The sequence below is a fragment of the Linepithema humile genome, chromosome 2 (assembly GCF_040581485.1).
Source record: "Linepithema humile isolate Giens D197 chromosome 2, Lhum_UNIL_v1.0, whole genome shotgun sequence".
NCBI classification, from domain to species: Eukaryota; Metazoa; Arthropoda; class Insecta; order Hymenoptera; family Formicidae; genus Linepithema; species Linepithema humile.
The window spans coordinates 30852205-30871569 of record NC_090129.1 but is presented as its reverse complement, the minus strand read 5'-3'; the positions used below and the strand labels follow the sequence as shown (position 1 = coordinate 30871569).

Below are 19365 nucleotides of genomic sequence, written 5' to 3'. Positions count from 1 at the left end.
CGATGAGGCATAAGGGCGACAGTTTTGCGGCATTTATATACGTACATTCATTGTGTATATGTATATATGTACACACACATTATATATATATACACAGTGTCTCGCGGCGTTATGAATTTCGCCTGAACGTCTCCTCTCTATCTCGAGTGCGTGTGTCGGCAGCCTGCAACTTGCTGTTGCGTGTGCCTGTCATATATTCGATATATATCTCTCTCTCGAAAATCGGCGACGACGGTGACCGCTTACCCCGCATATCGCCGATCGCCGCCGATCCGCCCCGATGAGACCAGACCGATCTGACCGTGTATCGGCTTTCCAATTTGCAGATCCGCGTAGTGAACGCATTTCGGCAGGGCCTAGACACGCGCTACGGCGAGCACAGCAGCACCACCCTGGCGGAGGTACTGAGGAAGCAATCGTCCCTGAGCAAGCGACTCTCGCAGACGAGCAGCATCGAGTACGCCGACAACATACCGGACGAGCTCACCATACCGGAGATCGACGTCGAGAGGCTCTCGAGTCACAGTCACACCGAGACTGCCGTTTAGAGACGACGCCGCCGCGTCGTCAGTAGCGACGCCTACTACTACTACTATCACAACTACCAGTACTACGAGCACGCCGACGACGACGACGACGACGACGACGACGACGACGACGACGGCGACGGCGACGACGACGTCTTCGCCACCCTCTCGCGCTCGTCGTCTCTCCGTGGCCGTCGGTCGCTCACAGAGAGAGAGCAGGGGGCTCGCAGGACGAGAGGGGGGACCGTGAGAAAGTGTATAGGAGAGAGAGGGAGGGGGGCGGTACGGGGAGAGAGAAGGAGCAGAGCGAGGGGTTCCTGAGTCCGATGGAAGAAAAACGGCGCGCGGCGAACCGGGGGTCGCGTCGTGGTCGGGAGGAACGGGGGGACGGTCCCCCCTTCGTCTTCGCGAGCGAGAAACGACCCCCGCTGGATCCGTGCGAAGCATCAATTACAAATATTACCAAAGTAACGCACCACTGCCTCCTATACGCAGTTTCGTTGTTATACGCGCGCCTCCCCTTACGTTTCTTCACCGTACCACCGTCTCTTGCGTCTCTTTTTTTTTTTTTTGTTTCTATTTTCTTCGTGTTTTTTCTCTCTCTCTTATCGTGTGCGCGCGCGTGTGTGTGTGTGTGTGTGCGCGTGTTTGTCGAAGTCACCTTTCGTTCCTTGACGCACCGCTGTGTGGAAGAAGCGCGACGACGACCGCATGAGGGGGGACGCGGAAGGGTAGAAAAAAAGAGGAGGAAAGAAAAGGACACAGAAATCAGGGACAGGGAGAGGGGGAGAGAAAGAGAAAAAGAGAAAGAGTCGAGATTCAAAACGTTTAAATGTAGATATAGTTAGTACCCCGTTTTTTTTGTTTTTTTTCCAAAAAATTCTTTATCCCTTCGCGCTGCTTCTTCCTTCAATTTCTGGTTCTCTTGTTTTTCCTTCGCCGCGAAGGACAATCTCTTTCTCTCTCTCAGAACTTTTTTTTCGTTCTTTCTCCCTTTCTCTCTCTCTTTCTCTCTCCGCCTTTCTTTTCGTGTCGAAATATTTTTCCGATGACCACCCTTTCACCCCTTTCTTTTCTCTCCTTCTCTGAGAAGTTACCTTCTCCTTCTCTTCTCTCCCTTCGCGATTCTTTCTCTTTCCCTTTGTCGCTCTCCCGATCTCTCTCTTGCGCGCGACTTAAGGATGATCTAGTCACTAGTTTGTATTACTCTAATACTTCCGTGAGAATATACTCTGGGGGTGCCTTACCAAAAGAAGAGAGTCCGTGGAAGGAGGACAGAAGCGAAGAACAGGTGTGTGTGAATGCAATTTGTTTCCTAGCGTTAGCGTTGTAACGTACGAGAAAAGGCGTAATTCTAGAGGTCGGGGAAGAGAAAGGGACGGCGGGGGAAATGTTACGAGAAGTCGCACCGCAAATTCTTCTTCTTTGCCGAAAAGGTCGTAGATTACGGAATCGATCGCCACGACATTGCCATTATATTACGCTTAAATCGATACGACGATCCTGACAGTAAAGACAGTAATCACACCGCGCTGCACACGTGCTTTAGCGATATATTTATATAGCGAACAAAAAATCGAAGATAAAAGACGGAACGACGGTTGCGCACGGAGGACGCACGTGCATCTCCGCAGAGATCGGGAAAATGGGACGGACACACGCGAGCGGGCGATAATACTTACGATCGAAGATACGAATCGCGTTTAACCGACTAATCGTTACAATCGCTTCATCGCCGAGGGACCTAAAGCGACCTAAACGGAAGAGGAGTAGTTTCACCCTCTCTTGGGTACGCCGGTGCAGATTAAAACGGAAAAGGAAAAAAAAAAAAAAAAAAAAAAACAGAAAAGAAACTCTCGTTCATCCTGTGACTACGATGTTATTCTCAGGATTCTATCGATTCCACGTGTACGAGGCGCGTATGTATGTATATGTTTATACATATATATATACGCCACGTAAAGAAATATATATATATAAATATAATTATATAAATATATATCACGCAGAGAGAGAGAGAGAGAGAGAGAGAGAGAGTCAGAGAGAGATAATCCGTATCTCGTGATTGCGATGAAATGCGTTTCTTCACGTTGCGCGAGAGCGAAGGACGAAATAAAAAGTACGCGCGGAAGGAAACAGGGATGAAAGAAAGGCAGAGGGGGCGGGAGGGGAGGGGTAGATTTCGCGATCGCTCGATTACGCGATTATAATCGAGAACCGCCACCGGACCCCGCGGCGTAAACTTTGGCAATATAGGTTTATTATACTTCGTCGTGTAAGTTTTACGTTTTTAAGTGCAAGACCGCTGCCAAATGATAGAGATTAGCGTGTAAACGTGTGTACGAAGTCACATCTCCATGAAGTCAGTAGCCGTATTTTGTAGTTTTAGCTTCTGTTCGTTTCTCAGGCGCCCTTTCGTGATAGTGGAGAGAGAGAGAGAGAAAGAAAGAGCGAAAGAGAGAGAGAGAATGAGGGAGAAAATGAGAGAGAGAGAGAGAGAGAGAGAGAGAGAGAGAGAGAGAGAGAGAGAGAGAGAGAGAGAGAGAGAGAGAGAGAGAGAGAGAGAGAAAGGAGGAGAAATACGCCGAATGTAGAGAGGAGGAAAAGAAATGGTAAAACGGCAGGATCACACAGAAGTACGTTAAGTAAAGAAAATGAAAAAGAAGGGAAAATGTTTTCGAGTCTTCGAAGTACCCAAAGTCAAGTTATTACGCCGTCATCGGTCACATTTACGAGGATTAACGATGAAAATGAGAAAAAGCAGAGTTTAAGTAAAGCAGAGTTCTCTTTAGGTCCGTATAATATTATATGATAGGAACTTCGTTTGAAAAAAAGGAAAAAAAAAATAAGAAAAAAAAACCAGGCTTTAAGAGGCCTATTTACTGCACCTTGTTCTAGTCTTAAGCACTCTATATGCCTTACACTGCCAAATAATAAAGACGCGCTGTTGTTACGTATACCTTTGTGTTACACACACACACACACACATACACACAGACACACAAACACACACACACGCGGATACATTTTCGAATCTACACACGCAAGCACGGCCATAATTACACTCCCGAACAAGCACCGTCATTGCCATTATCGTTACCGTTCGTCCTCTCTACCTTTACCTTCTCACGATGTCATTCTCTTCCCCATCTTGTCGTGCTCGTCTTAATTCAATTCGCCGTCAACATACTCATCGACGTACTCCAATCTTGGCGATTTTTGTTTCAGGCCGCGATTACGCTTCTGTTCGCGAATAGTTTTTTTCTCATTTCGCGCTTAGGTATGCACAAAACTGACGCGGGCTTTTGATTATCGCTATTGATTTTAGGTTTTGGTAAAGCGAATCTCCCGAAAATAACGATGTAGAGCTAGTCCGAACGATCATATTTTCGTGATTTGTTGCTTCTAGCTTTGATCGTTGATTGTTCGATTTCTTTTTGGTGCAGAATTAGATGTGATAAGGACTCCGTGTCTTCGAGAAAAGAGAGAGAGTCGATGCTCGATTGTGACTCGAGATCAAATATCCCTCATATCCTTGATACACACACGTACACTTTTAAAACACACATCTATACACACACACACACACACACACGTATTTCCGCCATCGTTGTCATTCGCGATCGCGTCATCTCGTCATACTCTACTTCGTTTCCGTTTCCTTCTTCACTCATCATCGGCAAAGTGTCGCGCGAGTCATCCCGTCCCTTATTAACCGAGAGGAGCATCGAGAATATTTTTATGCGCCATTAACGCGGTTCTTATATTGTATCTATGTACTTGAAAACGCATTTCTCTCGCGCAGTGTATTTAAAAGATATATATATATATTTATCTTTTTATATATATATATAAATATATATATATATATATAATTTATATATATATATAAAAAGAAGTATCGCGTAGCTGTACCTCCGACGATTACGTCTTAACGCGGTTCAACTAACGAAGACGGACGACTTGTGCTGCGATAGCTCGAGGGTCGTTTCACGGGACGATCCCGGCTGAAAGAGTGTGTGCAGGTTGTTACCCCGGAATCCTCGAACTTTAACTTTAACAACGGAGCTCTTCGACAAACTTTGGAGTGGCTTTTCTCTCGACAAAAATCTTACAAGAAACCATTTTCTTAGTATTTTTATTAAAAAAAAAAAAAAAACATACTTTGTTTATTAAATCTTGAGTTAAAATCTTGGAAAAATAAGAACTTGGTAAAAAAATAGAACTTATATATATCGCAGATTATGAATCTAACAAAGAAAGTGTTTATTTATAACTAGTCGCTTTTTGATTAGCAGAGAACGATGAAAGAGCTTGATTTACGATTAATGAAGGAAAAGAGAAAAAGAATTATTAGAGATTATCTTGGCGTTTGAGAAAATTGAGAAAAACATTCGTTCTAGATCGATTCTGTCGTTAGAGTTAACGTTTAAAATCGAGGCTTCCCTGCGAGTCGCACAGCTGACCCGACGCGAAGAACAGCGTCGACCAGACAGTCTCGCGCCGCAAAGTTTATATTCTTGTCCGTGTGTGTCGATATATACATACTAAGGTTTTATTTGTATAAGCGAACTATTCTCTCACCGGTTCCGAGCCTTGTAAATCCGCCAGAGCTGCTGGGAAGTTCTAATATCAGCGTGTTTTCACTTCTTCACCTTCTCACTTTCGGTAGGCTTTCGGACAAGAAAAAAAAAAAAAAATGCAAAATATCGTCAATGTACCCGACGTCGTTTGAGATGACCGATATCGAAATATATATTATATATATATATTTAAAGTCGACTCGTCGCCGTCGTCCGCACGCGCGTGTCCTCAGATATTATACATAGACGATATTGTTAATTATATTCAAATGTGCGTGTGCGGACCACGGATGCGCGGGTCTCGGTTTACTCCGATCCTCGGATTCGGTTGCATCTCGGGTCGAGCGGCGTCAATCCTCGTATACGGTCAATGCACTTTGCGGCCCGATAATTGTTCTGAAAAAAAAAAAAAAAAAAAAGAGAAAATATTAGCGAAGAAAAAGACGATCAAAGACTTCTTTCGGGCTGCAAACGTGTCGACCTTTTATTTCCACGTCCTTACTAGTACAACAGTCTATCCGGAAGATGAGTCGTCGCGACTGCGAGCCCCGCCCGAGATGCAACCGGGTTTCAACGTGGTGCAACGTCGAGCGATGCATTTTCGGATGTTCGTTGGGAGATTTTCGAATTCGACGGAGACCGATCGGTGCGTCGACGAGGTGTCCTCGCGACGGTATTGGCCCGTTGGCGGTCGTTCGTACGGGTGTTCCTCATAGTTCCACTTCCGAATGCAGCGAGATCGTTGCGAGTCCACCGGCTGGCGCCGGTGCCGTTTGCGCGCTGCGCACGTTGTTGCATAATATTATAATGGTCCTGTGTATCTCTTCCGAGCTGCGTTTCTCTCGAGCAGACGTTCGTTAAAAAAATGTTCCTTTTCGCTCGCTCGCTCGAACAAAACCTGTCTGGCGGACTTTGTAAATAGCGCGTTATAAGTACGTAAACAGATCTAGTTACGCTTCCCTCTAGAAAGTATAGTTGTAAATCCCGGGCACGTTGCGTCGGACTTGCCGGGGGCCAACGGGTTAATACCGCGCGCCCGCGATCGCGAACACACGGATGCAATTCTCTCAGGATCCCATTTCACACGCGCCGGTCGTGTGTTACTTTCGTCGATCGACGCTCGTCTCGTGAGACAGCGCGAGAATTCGATTTCGCCGCGAACAACAGATCCTTCGCGGTCTGAAACGCATCTCTTTTTCGCTGCACGTCTTACCGTCTTAGCGTACGAAGAAGAGTAAGAATCGATTCTTTTTCGATCGATGAGAAAGTCATCACGAGGAGTCTTAATGTTGTACAGTATTAATCGCATAATTTAAAATTTATTTGCCGTAAGCGATCAACTCCTGCGCCGGCGTTTGATCGGTAAATACGCGCGCGGGTGAATTCGGGAGAGCTTAAATAATATTAATAAATAATATTGTTAAATCGACAACATCATTAAATGATAAATTTAAATAATGAAGGGGAATTTGAATAATATAGCGATGCTCTCGATAACAAGGTTTCACACTTCATTAAATGTTAATAATCGTTTTGTTACACTGAGGAGTAGCGTAGATTTTTCTCCGTGCAATATTATTAATCGTATCGATTGTTTAATTGTTTACTCGGCGGGCCGGGTATTTGTTTTTTTTTTTTTTTTTCATTGCGTGTGTGTATCGTTAATTGTATCAAAAGCAAACCACGCGCGTACTTACGCACCTGGTGCGACTTCGCATACCTCGTTTCCGCGGTGTCGATTCGCGATTTGAGATCGAAGACAGCTGAAGGAAATAAACAGAGAAGAAAAGAAACAATATATCGCGAGAGCATCCGACGAGAGTTTATCGAGACGGCCGTACCGAACCGACCGATTTCTTTCCAGACGTGCTCAATTTGGCGCGAACTAATGTACATGTACATATATACATATATACCTCACACCGTACTTATATATGTATATGTATAGATGTACATAAGCATCTCTGTAGTAATTCATAGCGGCTTCGATCGAGAAAAAAATCGCGATCGCTGTTTCAACTCCAAATCGTCAGGTGCTTGTTAGCGAGAGTAAAGGGAGAAAGATGGGTAGGATTAGCGAGGAGGGAGGATTAGCTGTACAGAGAGCTGTAAGAAAGCTTGTTAGCGGCAGGAAGCGCGAACGGCGGAGATGTTCACGCGCTACGTGATTCGCGGTATGCGCTCTTTGCAGAGTGACGGATACCCGCTGTGCGATTGCTGAGGATCTGTTTGTAGCTCTCGGGAAACTTTGTTGTTTGTATATTTCGCGGGGTATTTGGCGAGGGATCGTCTCGTGCGGCGAGAGAGCGAGAGTCGCCGGTTGTAAAACTACTTATTAATTAAGTAAGCGAGTAACACACATTATTTATTGCGGTTAAAGTGTGATGAATTTTAGGGAAGTTATTGCAATTACGTTTCGCCGAGTGCAAGACAAGAGTTAATAATAAAGACGAAAAAAAATTAAAAAAAAAAGAATAGAAAAAAAAAAGAGGATTTGTTTCTCCACGACGTGCAATCAATTGAAGAGCGACACTTGTAATAATACGGATATCGAAAAAAAACAAAAAAAAACAAAATGGAGTAGAAATAACATGAGAGGAATTATATACTGTGGATTTTGAACTTGCGAAAGTCTAATTGAACGTTAAATAAATAAAGTACACGATTATTCATAGCTGTCGAGCGAATACGAATCGATTATTTGCTTTTGTTTCTTTTCTCTTTTGGCTTCGCTCACTTCCGCTCTTTCGATCGACTTCTCCTTCTTCTTCGTAGTCGTTCGCCATCGCCATTCATTTTCCGATTAATTTTCGAATTCTTCTCGTGGTAGATGCGCACAAGAAAATTGAAATCACTCTTAATGCACCGATTTCTTGATGGTCCAGTTTTCACGATATAGGAAGCGAAGATTACACGAGAAATGTGTGTCTCTTCATCTCGAACGACGGTTACCCGGACATTGTTGTACACAATATAGCGAATTATACATAGACTAATTATAAGTATAAATATGGATAAAAATGCAAATATAAATATGAACATATAAATATATAAATATATGAACATACGAACATATGAACATAAAAAAAAAAATATATATATATATAAATACAAACACAAATGCAAATATAAATATAAATACGATTATAAATATGAATTATATATATATACACACAACAGTTGTCCCGTTATAATTAATGCGGTAAAATATTTCTCGTCTCTGGATCGATCCACCTTTTTTTTCCAGATAATACTTTTATTGGGGCGAAAGATACAATGCGTGTCGTGTCAATGCTTAATTTAGGAGATATTTTACGGCATTCATTAAAATGAGTGATTTTGTATATATATGGAGTATCTCAGAAGTCGCACGTCTCGTTTGAAAACAGTCGGTCGTCTCGAGACGTCGTTAATCACGCCGTTATCTACGTCGAAAATTAAAGGATTTTGGCGAACCAGGCTTTGCGAGAGAGAGAGAGAGAGAGAGAGAGAGAGAGAGAGAGAGAGAGAGAAAGAGAGAGAGTGTGTACATATACATTATAATATACATAAATCTTGTTGTTCAATGAACGTTCGATGAATCTTGACGGTTATTTATTTAGAAGCCCACTCGCGCCAGAATTATTTAATATTGCAAATCAAAAAGACCAGAGAGTTCAGTCGACTCGCAAAAATTCGACTGCATTTCGATGCCAGAGAACGCGCAATTCCCGAGAGACTCTGTATATATGTCTATGTACATGCGCGCGGTATACATAAATAAAAGTAACTTTTTCCTCGATATATAATTATCCTTACGTTGATAATTTCATAATAATCGTTGATAAATTGCGATTTAGGATAGCGATTGATCTTCATGAAGCGATCGATGCAAGTAATCGCTTTTAATTCGTGGTTCAGGTTCATCTAAGCTTCTATTTATAAAACGGTAGACGATTGACACGTTGATTGCCGTATCGCGTTGTTGCGATCTCTGGCGCTACTTAACGAAAAGTCGTCTGATTTCTCCAGGGACACCACGCTCTTCAGTTCCGCCAAAACATCCTAGTTCCGTGCGGAATCAACGTGTTAATAAACACAACGTGTTTGACGACGATAGTCATCTGCGAGTTCACTTAGCGTAGCTTAAGATTTAGTTTGTAATTAATACGAAAAGATGAGATAGTGTTCCGAGTTGTCGATCCTTATTTGTTATTTATTGAACAAGCTCCGAGACGCGGTAGATAATGTAAAAATGTAACAGAAGCGACGAGAGAATGCCGAGTACGGTATAATCTTGGACACAAATTCCCGCGGTTACTTATATGTGTACGTAAGTGCTCCTCCTCCGTCGTAGATCTCCGACAAGATCTATCGATCTAACGCGCAAGCTGTGCTTGCAAGTCGCGAATTCGGATGCGTTCGTAAGCGGCGCAATTGAGTCATTTTCTTGGAAGTGCACGAACAACTTACTTTTTAGGAGAAAAAGAATTTTTTTTCAATAACGTTCTTATTTCGCGCATAAGAGGAAACTTTATTTTATAAGGTTGCAAGTTCTCTCCACAATTAATAAATGCAGTTAATAAAACAAAGAAATATTTTTCATTGTAAATCGAAAATTGCGAGTTTGAAGTCAACTTCTCTGAGATCGAGCAATGAATTTCACATTGATGAGATTCTTCTATTTTTCTGCAGAACGATTATACGCATGCCCGAACTTGCGGAATCTTCAACCGGTCTTTTAAGTCTTGCGAGTAATTTTTGAAAACTCGAGATTTCGTTCATAAGACTTCATCAATGCCTCGTACTTAAATTAATCCATTTATGACTTAATTGTGTCGTGCAATGCACACCGCTGCAATGACAGACACTCATATCTTCAACGCCATTTTATACGCGAGAGTGATTTCGCGTTGGTGGCCGCGCGAAGATGCGATCTATCGATCCTCGCCACGTTGAATTGTTTTTAAGCTGCGAACGAGAGACAGAGAGAGTGTGTGTGTGAGAGAGAGAAGCTCCTACACGTCGCTCGACGGTGTCATCGCTAGCTAAACCGGTCGTCCGAGAAATTGCTCGGGCGCAACAATGATATTAGATATACATATATATATATGTATAAGTATATATATATATATATATATATATATGACGAAAACTTGTAACTACACACACGACTACACGCTAGAGAACGATTCTAACTATTATCTTGTAAGAGTTACTTATACCCAGGACCTCTGTACAAACTATAACAGGTTCGCAAAAGAAAGAAGAACAAAATACTATACTGTGTATAAGAACAGAATATTTATAAGAGACTAAAAAAGAAGAAAGATATCTTTCACTACTTTCAGCACTACTTTCAACATAATCATTGTAATAGCCACTCTCTTTAAGGATCGTTAAGAAAAAAAAAGAACCGATTTCGTTATCACAGCTCGAGCTTCGTGCGAATTTACCCCCCCTTCCCCCCTTCGAATGCTCATTATATAACGAACTGACTTCATGGAGGATATTTATACAGTCGTAAAGATATCCTACCGTAACATGAAAAAAAAGAGAAAAAAAGGAAAAAAAACAAAGAAATGCTATTGAAATAATATCGTGTAAGAAGTTATTTTTCTCAATGTTAACTCTTGTGGACGACAAAGTGTTACTTTCTGTATATTTGCTGAGCAAACCATTTTCAATCGCGAGCACGCGCGTCATTTATCGACTTTGACTATTGTGCATTCGATTGTAGACGACAGCGAACGAAGATGATTCGCTCGCAATGCATGAATTGCTAAATATTTTGTGCGTCGCTGGGACGAAACGCGCCGCAACGTTTCTGTATAAAAGAAAAAAAAAAATAATAATAATAAGAACGCCACGCAAAGTCGGCAAATGAGCGCTGCTACAAGGAAAACTTCGAAGTTCGAAATTCTCGAGGTTTTAAAGGATTTTTATGTACTTACCCGGATTAGACAACGGGACAATGATTGAATTAAAAATAATAGTACATAGTTAAAACCCACATCTATGTGGTTCTGGTATCATTATTTCAATAATTCATTGCTTTACTACCATACATATACACAGACACACACACACACACATACACACACTGCTCGTAATACGTTTACGAATACTTCTTTTTAAGGACAGCAGCGGTTCTGTACCGCGAGCTTGCAACAAACATAAAAAACGTATAATTTAATAAAAGTACATGCAGTGGTATGTGCACCGCTGCCAGCTCCGCAGGATTTAATCAGTGCTGGAAGGATTCTGCGACAGGAAGGAGTTTGAGGAATGCTGCGTCGTTAGCAATTACAATTAAAGAAGAAAAGTATTACACCGGCATTGAGATTTCCAATCTGAAATTAAAAAAAAATATATATTTGTACTTTTTAGAGTCCATTACAAACACATATCATACGCATATTATCTGAGAAAGCCGAATATGGGCTTTGATCGACCGAGCTTATCTTCCTCTTTTAGTCCTTTCATGAGAGCTTCATTTAGCTTGAGACCGATATCCTTCCCCGTCTAAAATGTAAAATCGAAAATTCAGATTGCAGCCTGCATAATTCTTTAAACGCGATATGTAGCGATCAATCGATTGTTATTACTTGCAACATCTTAATCAAGGTGTTGGGCAGTAAGCTGCTGCATCCCAGCTTGACCATAGAGGTCACCCTGCCGTTCGGCGCCACGGACATGACGAGACCAGCGGCACTGCACGACTCCTCTTCCAGCGTTGGATCTATCACGAAGTTGTCTCCAATCTGTTCGAGAAAGGAGTTATTATTCCTTTTCAACCAAATAGCTGATTTCTACTGGTTAAACATTGCATCTTAATCGGCGACAATTATTAAAGTTTAGATTGTAAAAATAAAACAAAGAGCAATCGTATAATTTTTACACAAGTATCTTATATCTGTTTAAATAATTTGTCTCTTTAGATAAACGCATATTAAAACAGCAAAGACAATAAATTTAATATTCAAGGAACAGAGACACTTAAAAAAAATCAGAATTAATACACACCTTGCATACTGTCACTATTACCGGATAATTCGTGACATCCAGTTTGACACAGTCGTAAAGGTCATCCGATATCTGAATATCCGATGTACCACCGTCCAGCATTGCTGCAATCACTTTGGGAATTTCAGTGTTATGCAGTGCCGCCTTCACAGCTGCGCCCACAGCATCAAATAAATTTCCACCGCATTGAAGAATCTGAAAGGACAAAAGTACAATGAAGTAAATTTTTTAAGCAGTGCCTTGTCATATGAAAACACTTACCAAAATGTCCACGTACATTTTCCAACATTTTTGATTCGGTAATATACACAACTGCCTCAGATCAAAAACACTCGGTGTCTGATAAGCCATGGAAAGAATGTTGCTTATCTCAGTTGCCAGATCATCTCCGCCTTTGCCTTCAAACTCAGGTGTAGCATTAGCTGAGCTGAAAAAGATGACAAACACGTGATACTGGATATTAATTGATAAATAAAATTCAATTAAGTCAAATAATATATTAAACGAATAAAAATTATACTAAATATATATATCTGTTTTTAAAACAGTGTTAAGCATGAGTTCTTTTAATATCAATTTTATTCATAATAACAGGTACTCATTATATATTTGTATATCCAAGTCTGAAATGCATACCAGTCTACAAAAAAATCCAATTTGCCTTCCTCTGGTTTTTCGGCATACGGTGTGTCTATTTCTAGTTTCACACCGACTAACACATCCGTGATATTGCCTATGCGTAATCTGGCTGATCCATGCGCATGCTGCATCAGCCTGGTTTCAATCTCAAGTGAACGATACTGGCACCTAGATCGACCATCATTTCTGAGATCAAGCTGAAAGTAACATATTAATTATTATAAGGCATAAGAAATGCTAGAATTTTATAGAAATGATCTACAATGTTAAAACGCACTTATATTTCATTTATTATATTAGATTGGATCTTATACTATAAAAATTGGTAGGCCTAGCAATTTATAATTTACATTTTCTCTATGTGTATTCAAATCTTATATTTAAAAAATAAATAAATAAATAAATAAAGAAAGAATCTAAAATTCTAACAATAAGATACAAGATTTTAATGCATTACAATAAAGTTTTAAGCTTACCAAATGACATGATATTCTAAGGCATGAGATTTTAAGGCGTAAAAATAAATAAAATATATATTGTAACATTAATATGTATACTTTATTGTTACTTTTTTTTATACTTTAGAATTTTATATCATATTATTTGGCATGCCTAGAACTTTACTATGATGTATGAAAATATTATATTTTAAAGAAAAAAATGGTCCAAAATGTTAAAAAGTAAATTTTGTTCAATTTTAGGCACTGGAAATATTCATAAATTCTTTCGAAATTAATGATTGTCAAAAACAATTGGATGTGCATCACTGTCAAGCCTACTTACATCAACTCCGTGAAAAATAAATGTCTTTTCGCCTAAACTCAAAGGAGTTTCAGCCATTCTGATGAGATTAATTTTTAGCGAAAGAAGATACGTTGATTTTATATTAATTTAAACAGTTATAGACAACGAATATTTGACGCTAAACACAGAGCGTCATAACGTAGTAACACGTGCTGAACCATCTTGAACTATGAAAAGAGGTTATATTTTTGAGATACTTCTGGATACTTCCCTTTAAGCATTCCTTTTGAGGATTATATAGTAAAAAAAATAAATACACTATATATTGATTAAATATTTTTTCCTGTTTCTATTTTTCTAAATAATTTTAGGTAGAGGTATAGATTTAATATTAATTTTATTGACAATCAATAAATACTTCTTATTTATTTATAAACTAAATTTAATCTGTGTAGTTCTAAAAAAACTCTAAACAATCCAAAATATCTATTAACGATAAAAATCAATATAAAATATGCAGAAAAAATATTTTTGAATTTGTACCACCATACACAAATTTAATTTGCATTACTTCTACAAAATGATGTTGATTTCAGAAATTTTATGGCAATTTAATGTAGACTGTTTTATTTCTTGTCAAAATAATATGTTGGCTTAATTTCAGAAAATAGATAATGTTGTATTTATAACTAATGATGTTTATTAACATCGTATTTATTATTCTAATTACATTTATTGATGTTAAATACTATATAACAAAGATTGCGCGTTTTAAAAATTTATATGGGAGACTTGTCAAAACCATTCACGTAGAATTGATTACCCTTTGTTTTATACAGAACAGACAGATCCTTATTATCTGAGTACATCTTTGGTCTCGACACGGTTATTTTCCATCCACCGTATCTCGTCCAATTCTGAGGAAAATCAAACAATATATACAGTGTCTTATAATAAAAGTAGTTCATTTGATATGTTGAAAATAGAGATTTCTATTAACATACCATTCTGTTATACTTCAGATGATAGTAAATACAATAAATTCCAAAAAGACCCATCGCTGATTTTGATATAATATGTCGAGTCACATATGCTGCCGTATAACCCTATAAAAACAGAAATTAGTTATTTTTATATACCAGAAATGCTATTAAATGAATTCTTCTTGTTACGTTTGCATCATTACCATAAGTGGCTCCAACATATTTTGAAACTTGTTCATAGGCGCCTTGTAAAATCTTCTGATTGGATTGTACATTTGTTCGTAATAACCCTTTGGCATTATCGGCTCCTCTGGAGCAAGTTTCTGAGCGTCCAACCATTTCTTTCTCCAAACTCGCTCTTCGTCTGTCATTCCCAACATCCGTTCTCTCTCACGGGCCACACGCCGTTCTATGTTCATGGGCCTCTCTCCATCTGTGGCCAAATTTTTCACAACTTCTGGTACTCTGAAATAACAAATTAAATTTTAACGATAGTCATGTAAAACTATGGCTAATAATAAACAACTCTAACATATAAACCTTCACTTTTTTAAATAATATGAATAGATAGTCAAAATAAAATGAAAAGATTATATTGTGTGGGCATTAGTTACCTGGTTTCTTGGATAACAAAAAAATTTATAGAAATAAATAATATTTTATTATAAAGCTAATCTACTGTGATAAACTTTCTTTTAGAATGAAAACTAAGGAATTTTCATAACATATAAAAACTATAACATGCACCAGATTAGTACATGTCAAAATTTGTTATTGTTGATGTATGTTATTATTCCATTCTGTGATATATATTACAGAATATAAAACTTGATAAATATAATTAAAAAGATATCATACCGCGCCATGATTTTGCTGTTAATTAAGCGAGTCCTAGAATTTTATAAACACCAATTCTTTAGTTGAACGCAAGGTTAAATGCTGCTGTTACATCACACATGTCACCTACTACACATAAAAGAAATTGTAGGAAGTTTCACTTCGCGCCATCTTCCATGAAGAGCGAAAAGCTTCATCTTCTCAAATAGGCGCAAAGATTTAATTAGTAATAAGTTGGTGCTTAAATAAAATGAAAGTAATTATGTTAAAATATAAAAAATTACTCTTTAATTGCTCTACATAATTAATAAATATTAATAATGTTATTACATAAAAATAGTCACTACTGTTTACTTAGCAAATAATCTTATTTATAGTTATTTTCTTTAAAATCTGTTATTATAGAAAAATTGCTCAATTGCTTCTTTTATTCCCATTGTTTTTCCTTTTTCTTCGATATGTTTATCATGCAAAAAGGTGCCGCAAAATTGATTGTGTCTATAGTTTTATTTGTTCGAATAATTATTTGGAATCGTCGCAATTAAAACATAAGCTAATCATAGTGTGAAAAATTTCATTGTTAGTCCTTTTGAAGCCTTACCACACGATATATCACAACAATGATATTCGCAATTTATCACCCACTCTCATCCCGCGTTATTAGCAGACAATGCGCAGGCTCTACGATTCTAAAACGGGGATTTCGGGATCGACGAAGGATCGATCGCGATCCTTCATATCGTTGTCGTTTAGCTGATCACAATAACGTTTCTCGCGATTTGTTTGAACATTTAACTATATCGAACTCGATTCTTCTTAGGAAAAGAAATCTATCAAAACTTGGTAAGTAACCTTCAATTAACTTTATCATAAAATTAAATTTTACTATTTAATTAGACTTGAAATTATTTAATATAAGTTATTTAAATTTTGCTTTTTTGTAAGCAAATTTTATGCATCAATGATTTCTTTCGTGTTTTATACTCATACACGCATCGTAACTATAACACAAAAATTTTTCACACTATGATTAGCTTATGTTTTAATCGTGACGGTACCAAATAATTATTCAAACAAATAAGACTAATAGACACAATCAATTTTGCGGCACTCTTTTTGCGGCACTCTTTTTGCATAATAAACGTATCGAAGAAAAAGTCGTGAGTATTTTACAATCTTATTCATATTTCTTTTACAAAGCTATATTTCTTTTTTTTGTGCTATATGCATGCATGTGATAAATAATGAACAGTGCTGATTTTACGATTTAAAATTATATTGTAGAGAATAGATGAATTACGTTATCTATTGAAACAACTTATATATAAATTCATGTATGTACATACATAATCGTGTACATAAATCAGATTGGATTTTATGATTTACTTGTTAGAACATTAATCTTTATATATGGTGATATGACTAAAATTAAATTTCTGTAATTTCAGATCAGTACGTATAATAATTATTGATAATAAAATTTTCAGAAAAAGAGATATCATATTGGTCAATATACTGGTTGTAACTGCTAGAAATTCAAACAAGACAAGAAGATGAGTTTCAAAACAAACTTGTTATTCGTACTTATTACCTTCAGTATTTTGACGCTTGAGACACTAACAATAAGTATGAGAAAAAGAACTAGAATAGCTTTTGACGAAACTTGTAAGTGTTTTATTATTCTCATATTGAACACGCACAGCACTGGCGGATCCTGGGGGGGGGGGGGATTAAATCCCTTCCTTCCAAGTTAAAAAAAATTAATTTTGCTGGATCCGTTTACAAAATCTTGGTGAAAAATGCATTAAAGCAGGTCAAAACCCCCCCTATTATCGACATCAGGATCCGCTAGTGACGCACAGTAATCTTTTATTATATTTGCTATTATAATACTTTTCATGTAATATAGAAAATTAAAATTGTTATTTAATTGATATATATAATTATCACAAATTGCCGTAAATTGCAAAAATACGAAGTTATCAGTTTAATTTTATCATAATAAATATATGTTTTACTGTATATAAATTGATATGTATTGTTTTTACGGTTTACTATATGCTTTTAGTTTACTATATGTATGATTTAAGTTTTTGTACAATGTATATTTTTTACAGTGTGTGCTCTTCCGTATAACGAAGGTTCTTGCGATGAAAATCTACCGAGATGGTGGTATAATGAGATTACGAGACGCTGTGAAAGTTTTATATATAGGGGTTGTAATGGAAATAAAAATAATTTTGAACATAAAGTAGAATGCGAACGTAGATGTGGACACAGTATGCAGCAGTATGTAAAATTTTTGCGAGGAACTGGCTATACTGGCAGAGTGACGTTTACGGAATAGTTTGGTAATGAGTTTAAATAGAAGTACTAATTGAAAGACTGTGAAGTCTTTATAAAATACTTGTAAAAGTGTTTTATTTTTACAATAATTGACTGTAATAAAATGAAATGTACGGATATATATATATGTAAAATATGTAGCAATATATATATGTAAATAAAAGAAAATACTTCTTAATTTATTATTTTTTATCTTTTTCACTATATTGAGCATATAATACTACGTACAATAATTTAATAATATTAAAGCATATAATAATTTGAATAAAACATAAACCGTGTTTATTGAAATTTTTTTGTTTAAAAAATATATCTTATATGGAATTACCGTAATTGTGCTAAATTATTATTAGAATTATTACACACATGCAACAGAAGTGTTGTATTCTTTTCTTATATTTAGATATTTAACATATTGCAAAAGATTCATGTGCTTCTCAAATATGTAAGGTAAATAGAAAACAATTTCAAGAAGAATTAAAATCTTAGAATTTCCTAATTTTATTTATTATTTATGACTATTATAACTTAATGTTAAATAAATTACATTTTTATGATGTCAAATGTTCAGTGTCAATATGTCGATCATAAAGATACTACATTGAATAATAATTATATAAATAAAATAATAATAAAATATAATCATAATCAGTGAATAAATGTTGCAATAAATGAGAACAATAAATCCACACGTTCTGGTCGTAGATATATCATTTATTTATTTATTTAATGATTTGCTCGCAGTATATTTTGTCATTCAGATACTTCATCTTTCATAAATCAATTACAAGTATTCTCATCTATTAACTAAGGGTATAGGTAGGTAAGTTACAGGCTCTTCACAGTATTGACTCTATATAAGGTTATTAATAACTAATTTTATTATATCACACTAGTATTTATTTGTCAGAATTGAGAAAAATTATTTTACACTTCTTTTGTGCGTTTTCGTGAAAAGATATATTTCTTTTCGAAAAACAACTTTAAAATATAATTTGTCATATTTTTCTATATGTTGTTCTTTATTACACTATACAACTTTATGCAAGTTATTGTTTACTATGCAACTTTATCATGAAATGCAATGTTATGCATATTATCGAATTTTAAGTCTATTACACGTTTCCCGAATTACACGATATATTTATGCCATTATTGAAGTAATTAGTAATATGCATATAACGATTAACTGCCGTATTTTCCATGATTGCCCGCAGTATAGCTGATTGTTTATGCTTATTATACACAAATAATTATTATTGGATCTAATACTTGATATAGAATGTTATTTGTTACGTTAATTGTTATTGTAGGTAATTATTGCACTTATTTTTCGTCGTTAGCATCCTCCTTTAATGACTTTCAAAGCGCGCGACGCAAGTAACAGCGCAGAAAATGGCACAAAAGCAGCGTGTTCTTTAGAGTGGTGTCGTTTAGGTCACTGAGAAGTAAACTAGAGCTCCGCTCTCGCAAGGCAGCAGCCTCGATTCTCCCCATTACCAAATCACATCGTCCCCATTACCAAATATTTGGTAATAATTACCAAATCACTTCGTCCCCATTACCAAATATTTGGTAATAATTACCAAATCACTTCGTCCCCATTACCAAATATTTGGTAATAATTACCAAATCACTTCGTCCCCATTACCAAATATTTGGTAATAATTACCAAATCACTTCGTCCCCATTACCAAATAT

The 19365-nt window shown here is 37.0% G+C and overlaps 3 protein-coding genes and 1 long non-coding RNA gene across 13 annotated transcripts in view; 2 read left to right on the top strand and 2 right to left on the bottom strand.

Annotated features, from left to right (window-relative positions):
• Positions 1 to 12550, top strand: part of PMCA (plasma membrane calcium-transporting ATPase 3) — an 80230-nt gene extending 67680 nt beyond the window's left edge. For 4 of the 6 annotated variants that reach the window (XM_012365979.2, XM_012365981.2, XM_012365980.2 and 1 more), the window contains one exon: positions 327 to 11102. In XM_012365979.2, coding sequence (XP_012221402.1) covers positions 327 to 548 — 222 coding nt within the window. In that variant the 3' untranslated portion in view covers positions 549 to 11102. Of the gene's footprint in view, positions 1 to 326; positions 11103 to 11228 lie in introns of those variants that run through there. The other 2 variants (XR_001100659.2, XM_067350141.1) reach the window with 2 other exon arrangements.
• On the bottom strand, positions 11444 to 13753 carry LOC105671657 (exosome complex component Rrp42). The gene is made up of 6 exons (XM_012365990.2): positions 13538 to 13753; positions 12752 to 12951; positions 12377 to 12542; positions 12116 to 12310; positions 11698 to 11853; positions 11444 to 11614 (listed from the first exon to the last, which is right to left on the bottom strand). Exons 1-6 carry the CDS (start codon positions 13592 to 13594, stop codon positions 11510 to 11512), a joined length of 879 nt encoding a protein of 292 aa, XP_012221413.1. The 5' UTR covers positions 13595 to 13753; the 3' UTR covers positions 11444 to 11509.
• A 422-nt stretch (positions 13754 to 14175) lies between these two features.
• Positions 14176 to 15496, bottom strand: ND-B17 (NADH dehydrogenase (ubiquinone) B17 subunit). The gene is made up of 4 exons (XM_012365991.2): positions 15340 to 15496; positions 14685 to 14946; positions 14503 to 14604; positions 14176 to 14415 (listed from the first exon to the last, which is right to left on the bottom strand). Exons 1-4 carry the CDS (start codon positions 15345 to 15347, stop codon positions 14278 to 14280), a joined length of 510 nt encoding a protein of 169 aa, XP_012221414.1. The 5' UTR covers positions 15348 to 15496; the 3' UTR covers positions 14176 to 14277.
• A 504-nt stretch (positions 15497 to 16000) lies between these two features.
• Positions 16001 to 17842, top strand: LOC105671608 (uncharacterized). 5 transcript variants are annotated; one of them, XR_010888589.1, is made up of 5 exons: positions 16001 to 16161; positions 16353 to 16478; positions 16603 to 16731; positions 16806 to 16983; positions 17436 to 17842. It is a non-coding gene; the product is annotated as an uncharacterized lncRNA (long non-coding RNA). The 5 variants fall into 5 exon arrangements; XR_010888588.1 differs by lacking the exon at positions 16603 to 16731 and having other exon boundaries at positions 16002 to 16161; positions 16767 to 16983; XR_001100631.2 differs by lacking the exon at positions 16603 to 16731 and having other exon boundaries at positions 16003 to 16161.
• Positions 17843 to 19365: the final 1523 nt, after the last annotated feature.